Below are 23,174 nucleotides of genomic sequence, written 5' to 3' on the forward strand. Positions count from 1 at the left end.
GCCTGAAAACTTTCACATCTTCTTTTGAAATATAATAATAAGATGTCTATGGCGTTTCTGTATTATAAATATGTGAACAGTCTACAGGAGAGACCCACATTTATACCATTCCCCAACTCCCACAAAGGGAGTGGAGCAGTTTTGTTTTTTGGGGATCCCTTTAGTATAATGGGTTCTCTGTAGTGGAGCCCATATATGTTGCCCACAGAATTACCTTTTGTGGGCCCAAAAAGACAAAATCGGTATGGATCCTACATGGGCCCCACTGTCAGTCTATGCAATATAAAGTACTTTGAAAATGCCTTTCCTTGTGATAAAAGTTGTAAAACACTGAGAATTTCTCTTTCTCTCTAAAAGTGGGCTTGGTGAGCTGTGGTTTGGCATTAGAACACCACAAATTATTCCCTCAAGACTTTATAGGAAATTATAAAGTCTTTATAGGAAATAAGAAAAAAAATATTAAGAGTGCTGTATATGGATTGGAAAACCACAGCAGTCCCAGATGTACTGACTTCATTCCTAATAATAACTCGAAGAGGAAGGAAGTGTGCTTGGTCTTATAGCTAGAGTTCTGCCTTCTGCTTACTGAACTGATCATATGAGAACATTATCATTAGAAGACAACATCTTTCTCTATGGTAAGAAGACTTTGTTTATATTCTTATTTTAGTGATTTTATTGCACAGTGAAATGCACTAACTCAATTCTTTACTGATGTAATTTTCTTTGAAATCACACGGAGAGATGAGAGGAGCAGCCATGAGTGTAACTGCAGCAGCAATGAGTGGATTTGTTGTCCTGCTTCTCACTGTGCCAGGTACTGAATACCTAACCTCTACAATGAAGGGTCTTTTCAGATGAAACTAAAAGAGTTACATTTAAAAATTTACAAATGCATCACTTCCCATTACCACGCATTCTTTAGTGAGTTATATTATTGTTTTGGTAATAAGATTTGGTAAAAAATGTTGACATATTCAGCAACTTTCAGTCTTTTAAGAAGGATAGACATGGATAGGACTGTTTGAAATGTGCAGCACAACATCTGGGTCTGGGTCTAGTTTATCCAAAGGAATCTGACTCTGCACGAGAAATAGAAAAAAAAAGGAAAAGGAAAAAAAGGAACCAAATCTGCATTTTCATAACTTTCTATTCTGTGTTGGTTACCAGCAAATCAGCCCTTAGAGACCAAAAAATACACTATAAAAAGTTTGTAAAAACAACAACAACAAACAAAAACAACCAATAACTGCCACTTGGATACCAAAAATAGTAAAATAAAATAAAGGAAATTTACCATCCATCCATCCATCCATTCGCTTCCGCTTATCCTTTTCAGGGTCGCGGGGGGCGCTGGAGCCTATCCCAGCTGTCATAGGGCGATAGGCGGGGTACACCCTGGACAGGTTGCCAGTCTGTCACAGGGCCAACACACAGAGACAGACAACCATTCGCACTCACATTCACTCGCACATTCACACCTAGTGGCAATTTGGATTATCCAATTAACCTATCCCCACAAGTTGCATGTCTTTGGACGGTGGGAGGAAGCCGGAGTACCCGGAGGGAACCCACGCAAACACGGGGAGAACATGCAAATTTACCATCACATAAAAATCTTGAGCTAAGTTTTCTGCATGAAAATACAGATAATGGTAAATTAAAATGCAGTTGTTTTGCAGGCAACTGCTGTTGAGATTTGGCTTTGTATGAATAAAATTGAAATTAAAATTGAATTCCATTTTAGCTTTGCATTTACATTAAATCTTGCAGATTCTTATAAAAAAAATTAAATATTAAATTAAAAAACTAATGATTTTACCTAATAGCATGGTCAAACTCTGTCTGATAAAATGAATGAGACTTGTAATTGCAGAAAAGTACTGTTATTAGTGGGGTTTTATAATGTTATTTAATGTGAAAAGTCTTTTTTTTTAATTAATGTAATAAAATGGTGGAATACAATTGGTAATAGAGATTTAGTGACAAAGTGACACAAAGCCACTGTGGTATAATCCATAAAACCCCGTAACCTGCAGTGGCCTCCCTGTGTAAAGTTCATTTTCATCCCGTGTCTCTGCTCATAAAATGAAATACTGTTGAGGTTCGCCCTACACCCCTTGTTCAGAACTAAAATACAAAATCTGATTGGTGCTGATTTAACCCTTTCACTTTTTAATATATAAAAAAAGTAATTCCAAAAATATTTTGATACTGTTAGTGTTAGACACTTTATTTTAAGTACAAACAATAATTTAAGGAATCTAACATTTACATAACAATCCATAAATATGTCGATCTCTTAAGAATAACAAAACAGAATTTACATTTCTGTTTTTATTACTTTTTATTATTTTTATTATTCTTATCAATTTTGGTAATATAAAAAGCACCACTTGTGAAATGACCATATACCTGTTGACAGTTTAATAAAAGTTGCAGATGTTATATACTCACTTAAAAAACTGTGCACTCATTTGTAAAAAGTTTCCCCACCATTTTTAAAACTTTAATTACACAACATGTAAAGAAATGAACAAATCCATGTAAACTTACAAAATCTATATTTGTTTTACTTTAATTTTTTAGTGTCACTTTAAATCTGTGCACCAAATTTTAAATATGGATTTACAGCAGTAAACTACATTTAACTGTTTTACGTTTTCAATAAACATGGAATGTATGCAAAGTTGTAAATTTAGTAATAAATAAATAAATACAAAAAAAATCATGTTTAATTGCAGCCACAGGTTTCTGAGTTCATTTACATTAGGCGTGTTAATGTATTTATATTTTTTACATCTGCATTTTTAACAGTGTACAGCAGCAGCCAGGCATGCAGAGCTTCTGTTCTGCATTTTTATGAACTGCTCTGTCAGACTCAGTCTCATTAGAGAGAAAACAGTATCAGATGAAATGTTTTTGACTAACTTAGGTTAAAAAATCCTATTTGTCTTTTAGCATTACATTTACTCTTGTAATTCCTTTGTTCACTACAGCTTAATAATTAAATCATAACTAATATTGCTATTTAAAAAAGGAAGGAAAGCTCTGCTTTTATAATAACATGCAAAGCTTTTTTATTATTTATGTTGCTTTTCATGTTAAAGAAAATGTAAACAAATGTTTCCATTATTAATGTCACTGTGATTGTGTCTGTAGTGTCTGATGTGCTCTGTGTTACAGCGGTACTGGGTCAGACTGGTTGGTCAGTGACTTACACTTCCACTCACATCTGCGCCTTGAAAGGATCAACAGTGGACATAGGCTGCAGCTACAGTTACCCAAACAATAGGAACCATGGAATTATGTTTCGGGAAAGATTTTGGTTTATTAGAAATGAGTATTATGGGCCTGTGGATTTGAGAATAGACCCAGACTACACAGGGCGGGTTGAGCACCAGTTTCATGAGAAGGACTGCACTCTGAGGATCACAGACCTGAGAGAGAGCGACTCAGCACAGTACAAGTTCAGATTCATGACAAACCAGTATGGTGGAATTTATACTGGCTCACCTGGAGTCACTTTGACGGTCACAGGTAAGATTTTCATTGAAAATAAATATCGTCTTTGCCTTTCAGTCACTTGCTTTTAGCCATGTTGCTTACATTCAACCTGCTCTGAAGGTTTGTTTTTCAGTGTTCATTCACTTTGATGGTTTAGTTAAAATGAAGACGATTTGTTCTTTCCTTCCATATTCAGACCTGCAGGTGAAGAGAAGAAAATCATCAGCCCACACAGAGCTGCAGTGTCACAGCAGCTGTGATGTAATTGATCCTCCATCATATGTTTGGTACAAAAATGGACAGAAAATAGAGGAAGAAACATCTTCTCTGCGAGTCTCTGTTGGAGGTGATGACAGCAGCTATTCCTGTGCTGTTAAAGGACATGAGGATTACCGCTCTGTTGCAGTGTGTGAGTTTACTCCACAGTGTCACTATGAAATGTCATGTAACATGTGAAATAAAATCTTCAATATTAGGGGAAAAAAAACAATCTAAAGATTTTCATCTCCTCCAGATGCTCCAAAGCTTCCCTCCGTGTCAGTGAGTCCCTCTGCTGAGATAGTGGAGGGCAGTTCAGTCACTCTGACCTGTAGCAGTGATGCTAACCCAGCAGCTAATTACACCTGGTACAAGGAGGATGGTCAAACACCTCTGAGTAAGGAGTGGTGGCTCTCCTTCAGCTCCATCCAGCCCTCTGACTCTGGACAGTATTACTGTACAGCTGAGAATGACCTGGGGAAGAGGACATCTGAATCTGTTTTAATCGACGTGAAATGTCAGTAAATCAACTTTAATAACATTAATTTCTCTTGAATAGTTTCACTTCTTATTTAACATTTCCCTAGTTAAAGTGCAGTGATGTCTAAACTTACTGTAAAATATGTCAATAATTCTTCTGAAGCATTAGGTAACTGTATTTTATGCAAATGTCTATATTGTTTGAACTTTTTTTGACAGCAACAAAAAAGCACCAAGAACACAAAAAAGGAACAATTTTCACTGTTTATTGACATCACTGTGATGTTCCTGTGTTTTATAATCTGTCATCAGTGATCTACACCTCACATACAGGAATGACGACTACATAACTACATCATTTTACATAATTTTGTAAGGACTCACAATAACCATGATGGGGTATATATCCCAACAACATACAGACAGCCACAATACTTATATTTAGTGTTCTTATTAACATTAATTGATTTTGATAATATCTCCTCCAGATGGGCCAAAGCCTCCCTCTGTGTCAGTGAGTCCTCCTGGGGAAATCAAAGAGGGCAGCTCAGTGACTCTGACCTGTAGCAGTGAAGCTAACCCAGCAGCTACGTATGTCTGGTACAAGATAAGTGGAAGAACACCTCTTAGTGAAGACCGACAGCTTGTCTTCAGATCCATCGAGCCCTCTGACTCTGGACAGTATTACTGTATAGCTGTTAATAAATTAGGGAGGAGGACATCTGAATATATTTCTATTGATGGGAAATGTGAGTGGAACAATTTTTATACATTTTTCTATGATAGTGAGATTTTTCTCTTCTTTTCAAGATTGTATTTAATTATTTTTTTCTCTTTTTAAAAATGTTATTTTTCTTTTTCATGTACTGCATCAGTTGTCATAAATCTTTGAGTGATGACTAGTAAATCTACAATCTTATACTGTACCTCTGATGTAAAATTTGATAATAAAACACTAGAGTTCCAGTTGTTAAAATCTTTTAATTCCTCATCATTTTAACAAATTACTGATCATTTGCCCAATAATGTTTTGTCTCACAGATGCTCCAAAGTTTGTGTCAGTGATGGTGAGCCCTTCTAATGAATTCAAGGAGGGCGGATCAGTGACTCTGACCTGTAGCAGTGATGCTAATCCAGCAGCTCAATACTCCTGGTACAAGAAGAATGGACAAAAACCTCTCAGTAATGAACGGCAGCTCTCCTTCAGCTCCATCCAGCCCTCTGACTCTGGAGAGTATTACTGTACAGCTCAGAACAAAGTGGGGAGGAAGAGATCTGAATATACCTCCATTGATGTCAAATGTGGGTGAACAAGTTTCCAAAAATGTATTCATGTATTTTAAAAAAAGAAAAAAATTATCCTCAAACATCTGCTTTGTTCTTCTCTCTTTACTTCATAATTCATTTCAGCTGCTGTCGATCCCTGAACTGCTCCATTTCTTCTATGTTTATATGCAAATATATCCTTTAAAATTAAGACATAAAACCATTTCACATGTCAGCCGATCATGATCATTGACTTCCATTTAGTTGTTAAAATGATAAATACTTTCTGTGTTGTTTGATCTGTTTAATAATTCAACCTTTGAAGGAACTAATAAACATGCTGTTGTCTGCCTGTGTTTCCTCCAGATGATCCAAAGCCTCCATCTGTGTCAGTGAGTCCATCTGGTGAAATCAAGGAGGGCACTGCAGTGACTCTGACGTGTAGCAGTGAAGCTAACCCAGCAGCTACATTTGTCTGGTACAAGATAAATGGAAAGACACCTCTCAGTGAAGAACCACAGCTTGTCTTCAGATCCATCCAGTCCTCTGACTTTGGAGAGTATTACTGTAGAGCTGTGAACAAGCTGGGGTCAAAACTTAAATCCATCACTATTGATGTAAAATGTAAGTCAAATAATTTTCACAAAAATGTCTGTCAGTATTTCTACATGTTTGTCTATAGTATCATCTTTCTTCTGGTCTGTCTGCTTCATGTTTACAGTTGGCTGCTGTTACAGTTAGCACAGGTCAGACAGAGCAGAGCGCGGCTGTGACTGGTGATTCAACAGCTGCTAAAAATGAAGGGAAAGTCTAGGATCTATCAAGTTTAAAGACATATATGATCATCTGTTCTCCATCTGTAGATGATCTGTGCTGAATGCCAGAAAACTGTGCATCTGTCAAAGATGAAACATGGTGTCCCCTGGCGGCTGGAGCAGGCTCATACCACAGTGCTCTCTCTGTTTTACTCACAACACATACTTGAAGATCTGAACTTTACTACATAAAACTGATTTCAGTGTTTTTAACCACAGTAGCTGGTCTAGAAGATCTCCAGTATAAAGCAGTCTTTATAATGTTTAGTTTGTGCATTTTTGTTCTTCTCATTTGTTGTTTACATAAGCAAACCAAACCCTGATGTATGCCTAGAAATGCAAACTAAAAGAGAAATATGTCACAAAGCCACACATGCTGTTAAGCATATTGGTTTTTCCAATTAGAAGTAAAATTATTGAAGCTTCTGTAAAACACATCTGTCTGTGGTTTCTAGACGATCTGCAAATCTTTCCTTTACTGACACAGTGATGGTGGAAAGTTTGAACTGGCCTTCATGTTCCCAGAAATGAACTGTAATTTGATCCACTCATTCAGTCACAATGTGTGTGAGGATGACGACGTTCCTGCTAACACCATCCAGAACCCTTCACTCCTGTTATTGTACACTTACACAGTTAGTTGATTTGGTTAGAAATTCAAACTACAGTTACCTCCCTGTGTTTTCTCCTCCAGATGCTCCAAAGCCTCCCTCTGTGTCAGTGAGTCCGTCTGGTGAAATCACAGAGGGCACTTCAGTGACTCTGACCTGTAGCAGCGAAGCTAACCCAGCAGCTGCATATGTCTGGCACAAGATGAACAATCAAACACCTGTCAGTACAGATTCACAGCTCTCCTTCAGCTCCATCCAGCCTGCTGAGTCTGGAGAGTATTACTGTACAGCTGAGAACAGGCTGGGAACATCAACACCTACAAACATTTCTGTTGATGTGAAATGTGAGTAAAACAGCTTTTTTAGCCTTTTTTTGTTTAGAACATTTTGCCATTTATTTAGATCATAAAGTTATTATGGGACTGAGAACATCTCTCTGATAACACCATCCAAATCTCCTCACTGAGAAGCTCCAGTAGAATTAGATTCATTGAGTTGTTTGATCTGTTTAATAATTCAACCTTTGAAGGAACTAATAACATGCTTTTGTCTCCCTGTGTTTCCTCCAGACGACCCAAAGCCTCCCTCTGTGTCAGTGAGTCCGTCTGGTGAAATCACAGAGGGCACTGCAGTGACTCTGACCTGTAGCAGTGAAGCTAACCCAGCAGCTACGTATGTCTGGTATAAGAGGAACAGCCAACCACTCAGCAAAAACCCACAGCTCATCTTCAGCTCCATCCAGTCCTCTGACTCTGAGGAGTATTACTGTAGAGCTGTGAACAAGCTGGGGTCAAAACTTAAATCCATCACTATTGATGTGAAATGTAAGTCAAACGATTTTCACAAAGACTTTCAACATTCGTCACAGGTCACTTAATTCAGAGCCTGACTTTGAGCCAGTGATTCAATAACTGTTGATAAATAAAGGGTAATCTAGGCTCCCTGAAGTTTATAATCATGTATATTTCTTATTGTGTGGGGGGCTTGTTACACTTAAACAAGCCCCCCACATTTACAGGCTTGTTACACTTAAACTTCTTATTTTTTAAAATTGTTCAGGGACTCTAATTCTGAAAGAATCCTAATATTGAACATTTCAATTGAATACTGATACATAGATATTTGCTTGCAGCAAATAGAGGTTGTGTACACTGTTACGTCACCACTAAGAGGTCTAGGGATGTGAGTGTGGGGACCGGTAACAAGTGGGTCCAGAATGGAATGAAAAGGAAACCAGACAGAGGTGTTCAATATATAATATAGCTTTATTACAAATAATCTTAACCAAAAGAGCCGGCAACACCGTTTTATCAATAATGCAAAGAAACAAAAGAAGCAGTTGCAGCAACAAAGGAAAAAACCACCTAACAAATAAAGGAGACACTTCTGGGGCCCACAAGCCCGTCTACTCACTCAACTTAACTCCTCACCACAGGCATGACAGACACACAAAGGACCCTTTCCAACACCTAGAGAAATGATGTAGAGCCACAGGGGAAAATCCACCACACATACAGTTTATCTCCAGATTATATAACCTCAGAGAGGAGATTGCTGACTGGGCCCAGGTGGTAAACGAGGCCAATGAACAAGAGCTGTGTCCTGGGGAGAGAGAAGAGTGAGAGAGAGACACTCGGCACTCGATGGTTATTGCTGACTTAAGTTTCTAAACATGAAAGCATAAAATTGCTGGATCCTGCAATATCCAGAAATTAATGCGCAGGCAGAAACACTCTGATTGCTCAACAACATCCATGTGCGTGTGTATTCTGGTCTAAAGAAATATGCCAGAAATATGTCTGGCTCTGTTCTAAACTAGCTGACCTGGCTGAGAGCAGGAAATGCGAAGAGGCTGTTTCTCATTTCTGGGTTGAAACTTCCTGGTCAGTCAAAGCCTTTCTGTGAAATCTGCATAGTTTTGTCAGAGTCCAAAAACCTGCTTATTAGTTGAACTGTTGATAAAGATGCAGATGTTTGAGTCTAAATTTGTGCTGTGATAGGCTCTGCCTTTATTGCCTGTATCCTGCTTCTTACCCAGTTACATCTGGTCAAGAAAACCTCCATTATAAGGCAATCATTATTGTTTTCAGAATTGGATATTTGTTCCAATAGTTTGTTGTTTATCATTAGTAAGGCAAACTCTGATAGTATATGTTATGGGAATATCTTCATGTGTTCCTGCTAACACCATCCAGAACTTGTCACTCCTCTCAGTGTACACTTACACAGTTGATTTGGTCAGAAATTCAAACTACAGTTACCTCCCTGTGTTTTCACCTCCAGATGCTCCAAAGCCTCCCTCTGTGTCAGTGAGTCCTTCTGGTGAGATCAAGGAGGGCACTTCAGTGACTCTGACCTGTAGCAGTGATGCTAACCCAGCAGCTACGTATGTCTGGCACAAGATGAACAATCAAACACCTGTCAGTACAGATTCACAGCTCTCCTTCGAGTCCATCCAGCCTGCTGACTCTGGAGAGTATTACTGCACAGCTGAGAACAGGCTGGGAACATCAACACCTACAAACATTTCTGTTGATGTGAAATGTGAGTAAAACAGGGCGTCATGGTTGTCAGTGTTTGAGATTTTCAAATCATGACATTCATTTTGATTCACATTGTCTATAGTGTCCTATTTAAGATGCTGGGGTAAATAATGTTGTTTGCTAATCAACTAAATGATGTGGCTGAGATTTCATCATTATCTGATTGATAATTCAAACTTTGAAGTATATTATATGATGATATTGAGTCCCTTTGTTTTCTCCTGCAGATGCTCCAAAGCCTCCCTCTGTGTCAGTGCGTCCCTCTGGTGAAATCAAGGAGAACATTTCAGTGACTCTGACCTGTAGCAGTGAAGCTAACCCAGCAGCTACGTTTGTCTGGTACAAGATAAATGGAAGAACACCTCTCAGTAAAGAACCACAGCTTGTCTTCAGATCCATCGAGCGCTCTGACTCTGGACAGTATTACTGTATAGCTGCTAATACAGTGGGGACGATATCTGAATATGTTTCTATTAATGTGAACTGTGAGTGGAAATAATTTCATACATTTCTCTCAGATCCATCAATAACGTCTCTCCATGACAGTGAGATTTAATCTGTCTTCAGAGGATTTTTTTTTTTTTTAGTTTTTTATATACTGCATCAGTTGTCATCAAACATTGTCTCATTTCTGTAGTAATTCTACAACTTTATATCTTTGTTTAGAAGAAAATAAATAGGTTCAACTACTGCACAAGAATTCGAGCTGTTACAGTGTTTAAATTCCTCATCATTTTAACAAATTACTGATCATTTGCACAACTGTTTTTCTTACAGATGCTCCAAAGTTTGTGTCAGTGATGGTGAGCCCTTCTAATGAATTCAGGGAGGGCGGATCAGTGACTCTGACCTGTAGCAGTGATGCTAATCCAGCAGCTCAATACTCCTGGTACAAGAAGAATGGTCAAAAACCTCTCAGTAATGAACGGCAGCTCTCCTTCAGCACCATCCAGCCCTCTGACTCTGGAGAGTATTACTGTACAGCTCAGAACAAAGTGGGGAGGAAGAGATCTGAATATACCTCCATTGATGTCAAATGTGAGTGAACAAGTTTATTTGTTTTAAGAAAAACTTTCTAAAATCCCTTCATGTATAATTAAAATTGATCAACCTCAAACATTTGCTTTGTTCATCTCTGTCTGCTTCATAATTCATTTCAGCTGCCGTCGATCACTGAACTGCTCCATTTATTGCATTTTTATATGCCACATATTCCCTTATAAATCAATGCACAAAACTATTTCACATATCAGGTAATCATGATCATTGACTTCCATCAAGTAGTGAAATGATAAAAACGTTGTGATTTTTCTAAATTTACCTTTCTCCTCACTGAGAAGCTCCTGTAGCATCAGGTTCATTGAGTTGTTTGATCTGTTTAATAATTCAACCTTTGAAGGAACTAATAACATGCTTTTGTCTGCCTGTGTTTCCTTCAGACGACCCAAAGTCTCCCTCTGTGTCAGTGAGTCCATCTGGTGAGATCAAGGAGGGCACTGCAGTGACTCTGACCTGTAGCAGTGAAGCTAACCCAGCAGCTACGTATGTCTGGTACAAGAGGAACAGCCAACCACTCAGCAAAAACCCACAGCTCATCTTCAACTCCATCCAGTCCTCTGACTCTGAGGAGTATTACTGTAGAGCTGTGAACAAGCTGGGGTCAAAACTTAAATCCATCACTATTGATGTGAAATGTAAGTCAAACAATTTTCATAACAGCATTTTTTTTTGTTCTCATAATTTCTTGTTTACAATTAGTGAAGTAAACTTTGATATAAGTTATGGAAATGCCATAAGTCTGCTGTCAGACTCGACAACAAAGACTTCGCAACTGACCAGACACACACATCCACACATGTGCAATAACAATAATACTGAGTGCTATACTCTTTCTCTGACAAAGTTGTATTTTACTCAGTTGTAGTATTTTTATTCTATTTTAGTCTACTGTGTATAGTGTTTTATTTTGTTATATTCTACTGTGTACAGTTGTGTATAGTATCTTATTCTTATTCTTATCCTATTCCAGTGTTTTTCTAATTTTTGCTATGTAACTTTGCACCGTCAACTTTATGCTGTAACAAACAAATTTCCCACGTGTGGGACTGAAAAGGTTATCTTATCTTATCTTATCTTATCTTATCTTGCGTCTGAGGACGTTAACATTCGTGCTAACACCATCCAGAACTCTTCACTCCTGTCTATGTACACTTACACAGTTGATTTGATCAGAAATTCAAACTACAGTTACCTCCCTGTGTTTTCTCCTGCAGATGCTCCAAAGCCTCCCTCTGTGTCAGTGAGTTCTCCTGGTGAAATCACAGAAGGCATTTCAGTGACTCTGACCTGTAGCAGCGATGCTAACCCAGCAGCTACGTATGTCTGGCACAAGATGAACAATCAAACACCTGTCAGCACAGATTCACAGTTCTCCTTCAAGTCCATCCAGCCTGCTGACTCTGGAGAGTATTACTGTACAGCTGAGAACAGGCTGGGAACATCAACACCTACAAACATTTCTGTTGATGTGAAATGTGAGTAAAACAGGGCGTCACAAGTGTCAGTGTTTGAGATGTCAGTGTTTTGATTCACATTGCGTATAGTATCCCATTTCAGATATTGTGGTAAATAGTCCCATTCATTTATATCATCAATTCAATGATTTGGCTTAGATTTTGTCTTTGATCTAATCAATAATTTTACCTTTGATCAAAACAATACCTTGCTATTATTTCCCTTTGTTTTCTCCTGCAGATGCTCCAAAGCCTCCCTCTGTGTCAGTGCGTCCCTCTGGTGAAATCAAGGAGGGCACTTCAGTGACTCTGACCTGTAGCAGTGAAGCTAACCCAGCAGCTACGTTTGTCTGGTACAAGACAAATGGAAGAACACCTCTCAGTAAAGAACCACAGCTTGTCTTCAGATCCATCCAGCGCTCTGACTCTGGACAGTATTACTGTATAGCTGCTAATACAGTGGGGACGACATCTGAATATATTTCTATTAATGTGAACTGTGAGTGGAAATAATTTCATATATTTCTTTCAGATCCATCAATAACTTCTCTCTATGACAGTGAGATTTAATCTCCCTTCAGATATTTTTTTTTAAATTTTATTTTTTATATACTGCATCAGTTGTCATAAAACTTTGTCTCATTCCTTTAGCAATTCTACAGCCTTAAACTCCTTTTCTGCAGAAAAAAATATGTTTAAATGTGAAACTTTTGGCTGTTACATTATGTCAGTTTCACATTATTTCCACAATAATGTTTTGTCTCACAGATGCTCCAAAGTTTGTGTCAGTGATGGTGAGCCCTCCTAATGAATTCAGGGAGGGCGGATCAGTGACTCTGACCTGTAGCAGTGATGCTAATCCAGCAGCTCAATACTCCTGGTACAAGAAGAATGGACAAAAGCCTCTCAGTAATGAACGGCAGCTCTCCTTCAGCTCCATCCAGCCCTCTGACTCTGGAGAGTATTACTGTACAGCTCAGAACAAAGTGGGGAGGAAGAGATCTGAATATACCTCCATTGATGTCAAATGTGGGTATATTTTTTAAGAAAAATGTTTGAAAATTCAATTTCACATATCAAATAATCAATAAATGTCCCTTATACACCTTTTACAGATGTAACTTCTTCAAAAAGGATAAATTCAATTTTCTTCATTAGTTTTTTTCTTGCATGCCAACTTATAAGCATTTCAGTGCAAATCTCCATTTGCTGAATCATGTCTATGGTCATTAGAAGATCTACCAACTTTTCCTGTTCTCCCAGCACCATCAATCTATAAATAGTCCAATTTGATCAGATCTTAACATCATAATGTAGATGTCTGATAACACCATCCAAATCTCCTCACTGAGAAGCTCCCGTAGCATTAGATTCATTGAGTTGTTTGATCTGTTTAATAATTCAACCTTTGAAGGAATTAATATCATGCTTTTGTCTGCCTGTGTTTCCTCCAGATGATCCAAAGCCTCCCTCTGTGTCAGTGAGTCCGTCTGGTGAAATCAAGGAGGGCACTGCAGTGACTCTGACCTGTAGCAGTGATGCTAACCCAGCAGCTACGTATGTCTGGTACAAGAGGAACAGCCAACCACTCAGCAAAAACCCACAGCTCATCTTCAACTCCATCCAGTCCTCTGACTTTGGAGAGTATTACTGTAGAGCTGTGAACAAGCTGGGGTCAACACTTAAATCCATCACTATTGATGTGAAATGTAAGTCAAATAATTTTCACAAAAATGTCTGTCAGTATTTTTCTTTTTTGTGTTACATTTTTAGCACACAGTGTTACTGTGCTGTTCTGGTCTGTCAATCAGAAATATGGAAGGTACTTTTCATCATCATCTTGTCTTCTATTTATGGCTATAAACTTGTCACAGGTCACTTAGAGGAGAGCCCGACTTTGACTCTGTGCTGGTGATTCAGTGACTGTTGATAAGTAAAGCCTCATTGTCACGGTCCTAAGTCTGTGACTCAGTGTTTTTCTGTTTGTATTAGTTATCTTTGATTTCATGATGTGTTTTGATTCTCTTGGGTTTGATTTCTGTCACTAGTATTCCTAACTCCCTAGGTCCTTAGCATTTCTTGTGTTCTCCTTCTTAGGTCTTGGTTCTGTGTTACTTCTGTTAGTATACAGTCATTTCTGTCAGTGTGTCTCTTGTTCTGTCACTGTATCCCCTAGTTTAGTCCACGTCTGTTCAGTTTCCTGTTTTACTTTGAAAGTCTGTGTACTATGTCAATGTGTTGAGTTTTGCCTCCCCTTGTCTTGTCATGTCTGATGAGTCCCAGCTGTGCTCTCCTCCTGTTTCACATTCCCTAATCACCACAGTATGTATTTAAGCCCTGTGTTTTTCCCTGCCAGTTGTTGCGTCCTCCACGTTTGTTGTGTGTGTATTCATTGTCGTCTACCTTCAGCATCTCCAGTCTAGTTAGTTTAAGTTGTTGTTTATGTATCGCCAAGGGTGACTCACCAGCAAATAAAGCTGTCGTTTAAGTTAATGTTTTGTCTCCGAGTCCTGCACGTGGTCCAACCACTGACAGCCACACAACTCATCGTGACACTCATCTTGGCTCCATGAAGTTTAAAAACAAAATATGACCTATCTTATCTTCCTCACTAAGAAAACAAATTGACACTTAGGACTCTGATAGTAAGATTTCCTCTAAGGTACATTTTTCAATTAAAATTTGTAAAATATATTTTTTAACATTTTCATCCTTCGAGGACTGCAGTTTTCCAGAAAGTTTTCTGTGATTCTTCTTTCTCGAGAAGAAATAAATGTCAGTACTTATGGTGGAATCAGGTTGATACAGTGGTCATCATTGTCGACTTACTATAAGAAGGTTCTGGGCTGCAACTTCCTGGTCAGTCAAAGCCTTTCTGTGAAGTCTGTCCAAAAACCTGCTTGTTAGTTTAACTGGTGATTCAGATGTCAGTGTTTCAGTCTGTATTTGTGCAGTGATAGACTTTGCCTGTATCCTGCTTGTCACTCAGTTATGTCTGGTCAATAAAACTTCCAGTATAAGGCAATCATTATTATTTTCAGTATCTGTATTTTTGATCTTGTAATTTCTTGTTTACCATTAGTATGGAAATATCAAAATGTGTCTGAGGATGTCAACGTTCCTGCTAACACCATCCAGAACTCTTCACTTGTGTCATTGTACACTTACACAGTTAGTTGATTTGGTCAGACATTCAAACTACAGTTACCTCCCTGTGTTTTCTCCTCCAGATGCTCCAAAGCCTCCCTCTGTGTCAGTGAGTCCGTCTGGTGAAATCAAGGAGGGCACTTCAGTGACTCTGACCTGTAGCAGTGAAGCTAACCCAGCAGCTACGTATGTCTGGTATAAGAAGAACAATCAAACACCTCTCAGCACAGATTCACAGCTTTCAGTCAAGTCCATCCAGCCTGCTGACTCTGGAGAGTATTACTGTACAGCTCAGAACAGGCTGGGAACATCAACACCTACAAACATTTCTGTTGATGTGAAATGTGAGTAAAACAGGGCGTTTAGGAAACCTTCAGCTGATGAGTGTCAGTGTTTGAGATTTGCAAATCATTACATTCATTTTGATTCACATTGTCCATAGACCCCTTTTTTAGATATTGTGGTAATTTGTTTCATTTTTTTCATCAAATCATAATGTGGCTAAGCTTTTGTCTTTAATCTGATCAATAATTCAACCATCACACCGTCCGGTCCCCTTTCTTGAAGATGGGAACCACCACCCCAGTCTGTCAATCCAACCTCCATGCAACATTGTAGAGATGTGTCAACCTGGACAGCCCTACAGCATCCAGAGCCTTTAGGAACTCAGGGTAGACCTCATTTACCGCAGGGGCTCTGCCACCAAGGAGTTGCTTAACTGCCTCAGTTACCTCGTCCTTAGAGATTGGCGAGTCATCCCCCTCATTCCCAGACTCTGCTTCCTCAACAAAAGACGTGCCAGTGGGATTAAGGAGGTCCTCGAAGTATTCCTTCCACCACCCAACAATTTTCTCAGTTCAAGTCAGCAGTGCTTCACCCGCACTATACACAATGCAAGTAGAGCTCTGTGTGTTGAAGATCTCGCGGACTGGGGCCTCTGTCAGGCGTTCCCAGTGGATTGGTCTGCCAGGACCTCTGCTTCTGGCCGCTCCTAGCACAAAATGCACCCGACCGATGCGTCTCCTGCAGGTGGTGGGCCTGCAGGAGGATTGGCCCATGTCTCTGTTTTGGGCTGTGCCCGGCTGTGCCCTGTGGACTAAGGCCCGGCCACCATACACTCGCCTTTGGGCAGTTTCCCCAGGCCTGGCCCTATACTGGGCAGGGTGAGCTTCTTCTAAATCGCTCTTTGTCTAGTCCTTCACCCAGGACCATTTTGCCATGGGAGACCCTACAAGGGGGCAGAAGCCCCTGGACAACATAGCCCCTGGGTTCCCTGGGACACATAAACCCCTCTACCACCATAAGGTAGTGATATGCGGAGGGGGTCTTTAAAAAAAAGATACAATGCTGTCATTTTTCTTTGCTTTCTTCTGCAGATGCTCCAAAGCCTCCCTCTGTGTCAGTGCGTCCCTCTGGTGAAATCAAGGAGGGCACTTCAGTGACTCTGACGTGTAGCAGTGAAGCTAACCCAGCAGCTACGTTTGTCTGGTACAAGACCAATGGAAGGACACCTCTCAGTAAAGAACCACAGCTTGTCTTCAAATCCATCCAGCGCTCTGACTCTGGACAGTATTACTGTATAGCTGCTAATACAGTGGGGACGACATCTGAATATGTTTCTATTAATGTGAACTGTGAGTGGAAATAATTTCATATATTTCTCTCAGATCCATCAATAACTTTTCTCTATGACAGTGAGATTTAATCTGTCTTCAGAAGATTTATTTTTATTTAATTTTTTATATACTGCATCAACTTTCATAAAACTTCTCATTTCTATAGTAATTCTACCAGCCTTATACCTTTGTTTAGAAAAAAAATAAATAGGGTCAACTACTGCTTCTTCAAGCTGTTACACTTTATAAATTCCTCATCATTTTAACAAATTACTGATCATTTGCACAACTGTTTTTCTTACAGATGCTCCAAAGTTTGTGTCAGTGATGGTGAGCCCTTCTAATGAATTCAAGGAGGGCGGATCAGTGACTCTGACCTGTAGCAGTGATGCTAATCCAGCAGCTCAATACTCCTGGTACAAGAAGAATGGACAAAAACCTCTCAGTAATGAACGGCAGCTCTCCTTCAGCTCCATCCAGCCCTCTGACTCTGGAGAGTATTACTGTACAGCTCAGAACAAAGTGGGGAGGAAGAGATCTGAATATACCTCCATTGATGTCAAATGTGGGTGAACAAGTTTTTTTTTATTTATAAGAACAACCTTTGAAAATTCCCTTCATGTCTAATCAAAATTAATTAACCTCAAACATTTGCTTTGTTCATTTCTGTCTGCTTCATAATTCATTTCAGCTGCTGTCATTATCTTTATATGCTATGTATTCCATCTAAAATTAAGACATAAAACAGTTTCACATGTCAGATAATCATGATCATTGACTTCCATTTGGTTGTCATGATAAATGATAAAAGTAAACAATAAATGTTTTCTCTCACGACACTATGTAAACATTTCAGTGCACATCCACGTTTGCTGTATCATGTTCATGGTTGAGACCAGCGGTCTCCAACCTTTTTTGCTCCACGGACCGGTTTATGCCCGACAATATTTTCACGGACCGTTCTTTAAAGTGTCGCGGATAAATACAACAAAATAAAACTAGTACCAAAAAAAAGAAGATTTATTCATAACACACGTGAAAAGACCCAGGAAAACAGAGTTAATGATAAAAATGATAACAAGATAACGCTAAAAACCGATAAAACCCTAAAAAACCATACATTTCACACCGAGCCTCAACTCTTGCGGCCCGATACCAAACGACTCATGGAGGCCCGGGGGTTGGGGACCGCTGGTTTAGACAATCTGACGTTTTTTCCTGGTGCACCACTACCATGACGTTCAGCCCCAGATCTAAAAACGCTGGGAGTAAAATGTACATAATAACATAATGCATAATTTGCAAGTCTCACAAAGCCATATTTCATTTACAATAGAGCATATAAAGAAATGTAAATCTAACTAAAATGAGAAAAACACGTAATTCTAAGAGAAAAACACTCCCTCATTTTAAATTTGATGGCAGGATGTCTCCAAACCTTGGATCATGGCCCTGATTGTTTTTTGTGTAACGTTTCTTCTTCTTTTAATAATCATAATCATCTGGGAATTGAGGAGACAAGTTGCTGGACATTTGGAAAGAGACTGTTGTCTCATTCTCTTCTGATGTAGGATTCTAGCTGCTCATTGGTCCTGATGTTATCTTTATTGTGTTGCTTTTGTTTAATGATGTCTTACAGTTCAATTCAGCACCTGAACTCTTTCACTATCAACTAATAAATTCAGTATGTGGTTTAGCATTACCCTCCAATTGGAAGGCCTTTCAAAAACCACTGGTAAAAAGGCCTTACATCAGTAACTGTATAGGAGAATGATGTCAAAGCTGTATACACCTGTATATACCTGTATATACCCGTATATACCCGTATACACCTGTATATACCCGTATACACCTGTATATACCTGTATATACCCGTATACACCTGTATATACCCGTATACACTTGTATATACCCGTATACACCTGTATATACCCGTATACACCTGTATATACCCGTATATACCCGTATACACCTGTATATACCCGTATACACCTGTATATACCCGTATACACCTGTATATACCTGTATACACCTGTATATACCCGTATACACCTCTATATGCTTGTATACACCTGTATATATATGGCTTCTTCATTACGTCATTGAGCTTTAATCTGCACTTGCGAATGGTGCAGTGAACTGTGTTCCTGAGCCTGTGCAGTGATCTAAATGGCAGAATGTTACCTGTTTTTGATGCAGTGCTGTCTGGGGGACCAAAGCTCACAGGCATCTAATATGGATTTTTGGCCTCATCCCTTAAGCGGGAGATTTCTCAAAATTGTCAGAATCTTTTGATAATTTGATGTACTGTACACAATGATATCTTCAAAGTCTTGACAATTTTATATGAAAAAATATTTTTCTGAAATGTTTTCAGTTTTTAGACACTTTGCAGACTTTAGAGGTTAGATGTTTTGCAGATTGGTAAACGTCTGGCCAGTTTCTTTTAGGAAATGGGGTTGTTTAAATAGTGTCGTTTGTCTAGATCTGATCATAAAGTGATAACGTGGCTGAGAACATCTCTCTGCTAACGCCATCTACTCACTGAGAAGCCCCTGCATTAGATTCATTGAGGTTTTTGATTTGGTCAATTTTTCAGCCTTTGAAGGGAATAATACCATGTATTTGTTTCCCTTTGTTTCCTCCCCCAGATGCTCCAAAGCCTCCCTCTGTGTCAGTGCGTCCCTCTAGTAAAATCAAGGAGGGCACTTCAGTGACTCTGACCTGCAGCAGTGATGCTAACCCAGCAGCTACGTTTGTCTGGTACAAGACAAATGGAAGAACACCTCTCAGTAAAGAACCCGAGCTTGCCTTCAGATCCATCGAGCCCTCTGACTCTGGACAGTATTACTGTATAGCTGGAAATACATTGGGAAGGAAGACATCTGAATATACTTCTATCGATGTGAAATGTGAGTGGAAATAATTTCATTTTTCTCAGGTTCAACAATGTTGCTTCTCACTGATAGATTTTATCTCTCTTTAGAGACTTTCATTTGATTTTTGATCATCTGCATCAATTGTCAATAAGGTTTTGCTCACAGTAGTTCAACAAACATATACCTCTAGTTGATACATTTTGTCAATTCCCCATCATTTGCCAAGACTTCTGACTAATTGTGTTTAAAATGTGAGTCTGCATTTGTCCTGTGAGCGACTAGTGAAGAATTCTTTGGGATTCTGGCATGATCGCACCACCATGGAGCGATCGTGGCTCAAGAGTTGGCAGTTTGTCTTGTAATCAGAAGGTTGGCGGTTCGAGCCCCGGCTCGGACAGTCTCGGTCGTTGTGTCCTTGGGCAAGACACTTCACCCACCTAAAAGTGCTATATAAATGCAATCCATTATTGTTATTCTTTGACATGTCATCATAGCTGGGGTAGGCTCAAGCCACCCAAAAATGCAGTAAAGCTTACTGTTTTTTCCAATAAGAAATTATTGAACCAACTCTCCAACATATCTGTCCATGGTTTCAAGATGATGTGCAAACTTTTCTTTTACTGCTACAGAAAAGAGGCAAGTAAAGTGGAAAATTTGAACTGGCATTCATGTTCACTAAGAAACTATAATATGATCAGACTGGTCAGTCATAATGTCTCTGTGGACATCAGTATTCCTGCTAAATCCTGCTGGGGTGGCTGTAGCTCAGGTTGGTGATTCAATCCCTGGCTGCTCCAGTCTGCATGGCAAATATCCTTGGGCAAGATACCAATGCCAATTTGCTCCCTGATGCATCCATCAGGGCGTGAATATGTGTAAATGTTAGATAGAAGGCATAGAAAAAAGTGTTTGTGTGAATACGTGAAAGAGTCATGCTGTGTAAAGTAGACTAACAACATCCATCCTGTCATTTACACTTACAAAGATGTTTGATTTTGTTCAAAAACTACAATTACCTTCCTGTGTTTCCCCCCCAGATGCTCCAAAGTCTCCCTCAGTGTGAGTAAATCTATCTGGTAAACCCAGGAGAACGTTTCAGTGACTCTGACCTGTGGCAGTGATGCTAACCCGGTCTGCTGATTCTGGACAGCATGACTGTGTAGCTGAGAACAAGTTGGTGCCGTCAACACCTAAACACGTTTCTATTGATGTGAAACATAAGAGAATCAGGTTGAGAGAAAAATACTTCATGTTTACTTAATTAACACGTGAGGTGTCAAAATATATACAGAAACTTATTATATACACTCGAATCTCACCACATTCTTATTACGTATACAATTATCATTGTATCTGTTATTTTTATTTGTACTAACACATTATCTGAACTGCTTTTCTGCTCAATTGCACATTAAAAATATATTGTTATATATTTCATTCTTATTTTATAGAAAGTTATTAGTCCATATCATCTTGTCCATTCATCTGTCCACAATTGATAAGAATCACTACTTCTCCTGGAATATTGATCAGATATAACCTATTGATTTTTGCTTTTTCATTCCATTTCTTTGGATTATTGCAATTATCCAATAATTATTGTTTTAGGTGTTTTTGTATTTACATTTCCTTTAACCCATAGGTTGTGTTTAAAGCTCTCTTTGTGCTCTGCAAATACATTACTGACATCATAATTCAAATTATTACAAAGAAAAAAATGAATCAAACATAAAACTGAATCGAGTCACCCTTCTTTATGTTTTGTATTCTGAAGTGCAGATATTCATATAAGGAAGACCGTTACGGAGTTCCTTCTGTGATTACATTGAAGCAAAATGTTGTTAGTTTAGAATTAGTGAGTATCATCTTTTTCTTTGTCATGTAAAACCACAGTAAAGGGATTCATCTGTCATTTTGCTGAACTTTAGTGTAAATGTACATGTAATACCTAACCAGCGGCCTCTGACTGCCACTGTCATTTTTTACTGTCATTAAAGGAAAAAAAATAAACACAAATTTAGAGGACTTATATCCGAGTAATACTTGATTATCCAATCATCTCTGTGTATCATATTGTCAGTGTGTGACTGTGGGTAAAAGCATATAAGTGAGCAGACTACAGTGACCTCCCAGTGTCTTTGATGGGAGGGACAAAAGGACTGGGGTCAAGAAATAAAATGGGAAATATAAACAGATAAACAGAACTGAAATAAATGCTATAAATTACACATTAAATAATAGCCTTATTCCAGTGAGTTAATGGTAATGTTGTTATGTTATTGAAAATGTTGTCACCTGCAGGTCTTCCAAATGCTGTGCAATCCAGCTAAAACACAACAAATATCTCGTTCATGTGAGTCATTGTTGGAGTAGTTTCACTATTCAGTGCATGTGCCACTTTCTTGAAAAAATAACTTAACATCAGTGACAAAGTCAGTGTTCCACATGTTCCACCACAGCTTGGGAGGATGGAAAGTATTTTAATAATGATCATTTGTGGGTTAGATGAGTCTGCCACGCTGCAGTTCACCAGATGTGCACAGACTTTAAAATACAGTCACTGCAGCTCAAGGTGAGTCATGAGTGTGTATACTCAGATTATGTTACGCCCTTTTGCATCAAATCTCCATCAGCTGTGTTCCCTTCGTTTGGCTATTTGTTGTTCAGTTTTGGTGACCTGTGTGTTTAGTTTTCAGTTTACTTTCCATGTCTGTTTTTATGGTATTAGGTTCAGCTTTGTTCCCCTCAGGTTTACTCTTCCTGCATTACCTTGTGTATTTATTGATATTGTTTCCCTTCACCCTTTGTTGAGTTGTCCCACTAGCTCTGCTGTTCCAAATTTTTCCCCTGTGCTTCCTCGTGCCTTATGGATTTCTTGTTGCCTGTTTCTGGACTGCCTGTACTTGTTCTTTTCTTGGAATAAACACTGAGGGTTAAAGTATGTTCAACCTTCATCTACCACGTCCTGCATCCTGCATCCTGCATTCAAATTTTATTTGTCACACACACACACAACCATACACAGTATGACATGGGGGTGAAATGCTTGTAGCTGTACAATGCCCAACCATTAAATGACAGAAAAAAGTTTTACAATATTTACAATTTACAGGTTACTACAAAATTTACAAATTAACTTAGGAATTTACAGTAAAAAAAAAAAAAGTGCAAATAGCAGAAAGAGATTATCAAGATTATAAATTATAGGAATTATAGGATTATAGGAAGTGTGTGGTGGTGCGTGTGGTGATGTGATGTGTGTGAGAGTCCAGTCTTATAGTGATGTGTGTGGGAGAGTCCAGTCCTACACCTGGTTCAGGGCCCGAATAGCTTGGGGGAAGAAGCTCCTCCTCATTCTCTCTGTTTTGGCCTTAAGGGAGCGGAAGCGCTTCCCAGACCTCAACAGTGAGAAGAGTCCATTGTTGGGATGGGAGAGGTCCATCATAATCTTCCTAGCTTTGGACTTGCACCGCTTGGTGTTGATGGACAGCAGGTCAGGGAGCTCTGATTGAATGATGCGTTCGGCTGAGCGCACCACT

At 39.0% G+C, this 23,174-nt stretch overlaps 1 protein-coding gene across 1 annotated transcript; it reads left to right on the forward strand.

Annotated features, from left to right (window-relative positions):
- Positions 1–725: 725 nt before the first annotated feature.
- On the forward strand, positions 726–21,358 carry LOC118455964 (basement membrane-specific heparan sulfate proteoglycan core protein-like). The gene is made up of 22 exons (XM_087841505.1): positions 726–817; positions 3,187–3,567; positions 3,704–3,916; positions 4,022–4,282; positions 4,734–4,994; positions 5,287–5,547; positions 5,878–6,135; positions 7,021–7,281; positions 7,507–7,761; positions 9,221–9,481; positions 9,708–9,965; positions 10,258–10,518; positions 10,920–11,174; positions 11,754–12,014; positions 12,235–12,492; positions 12,762–13,022; positions 13,448–13,702; positions 15,224–15,484; positions 16,517–16,774; positions 17,061–17,321; positions 19,408–19,668; positions 20,673–21,358. Exons 1-22 carry the CDS (start codon positions 745–747, stop codon positions 20,696–20,698), a joined length of 5,361 nt encoding a protein of 1,786 aa, XP_087697631.1. The 5' UTR covers positions 726–744; the 3' UTR covers positions 20,699–21,358.
- The last annotated feature ends 1,816 nt before the right edge of the window (positions 21,359–23,174 follow it).

Source organism: Neolamprologus brichardi, chromosome 6 (assembly GCF_056152115.1).
Source record: "Neolamprologus brichardi isolate AB-2024 chromosome 6, ASM5615211v1, whole genome shotgun sequence".
Taxonomy (NCBI): Eukaryota; Metazoa; Chordata; class Actinopteri; order Cichliformes; family Cichlidae; genus Neolamprologus; species Neolamprologus brichardi.

Coding starts and splice junctions, on each gene's coding strand:
- LOC118455964 (XM_087841505.1), top strand. CDS start 745: ATGAGAGGAGCAGCCATGAGTGTAACTGCAGCAGCAATGAGTGGATTT. Junction 15,485..16,516: donor CATTTCTGTTGATGTGAAAT/GTGAGTAAAACA, acceptor TTTCTTCTGCAG/ATGCTCCAAAGCCTCCCTCT. Junction 16,775..17,060: donor TGTTTCTATTAATGTGAACT/GTGAGTGGAAAT, acceptor TTTTTCTTACAG/ATGCTCCAAAGTTTGTGTCA.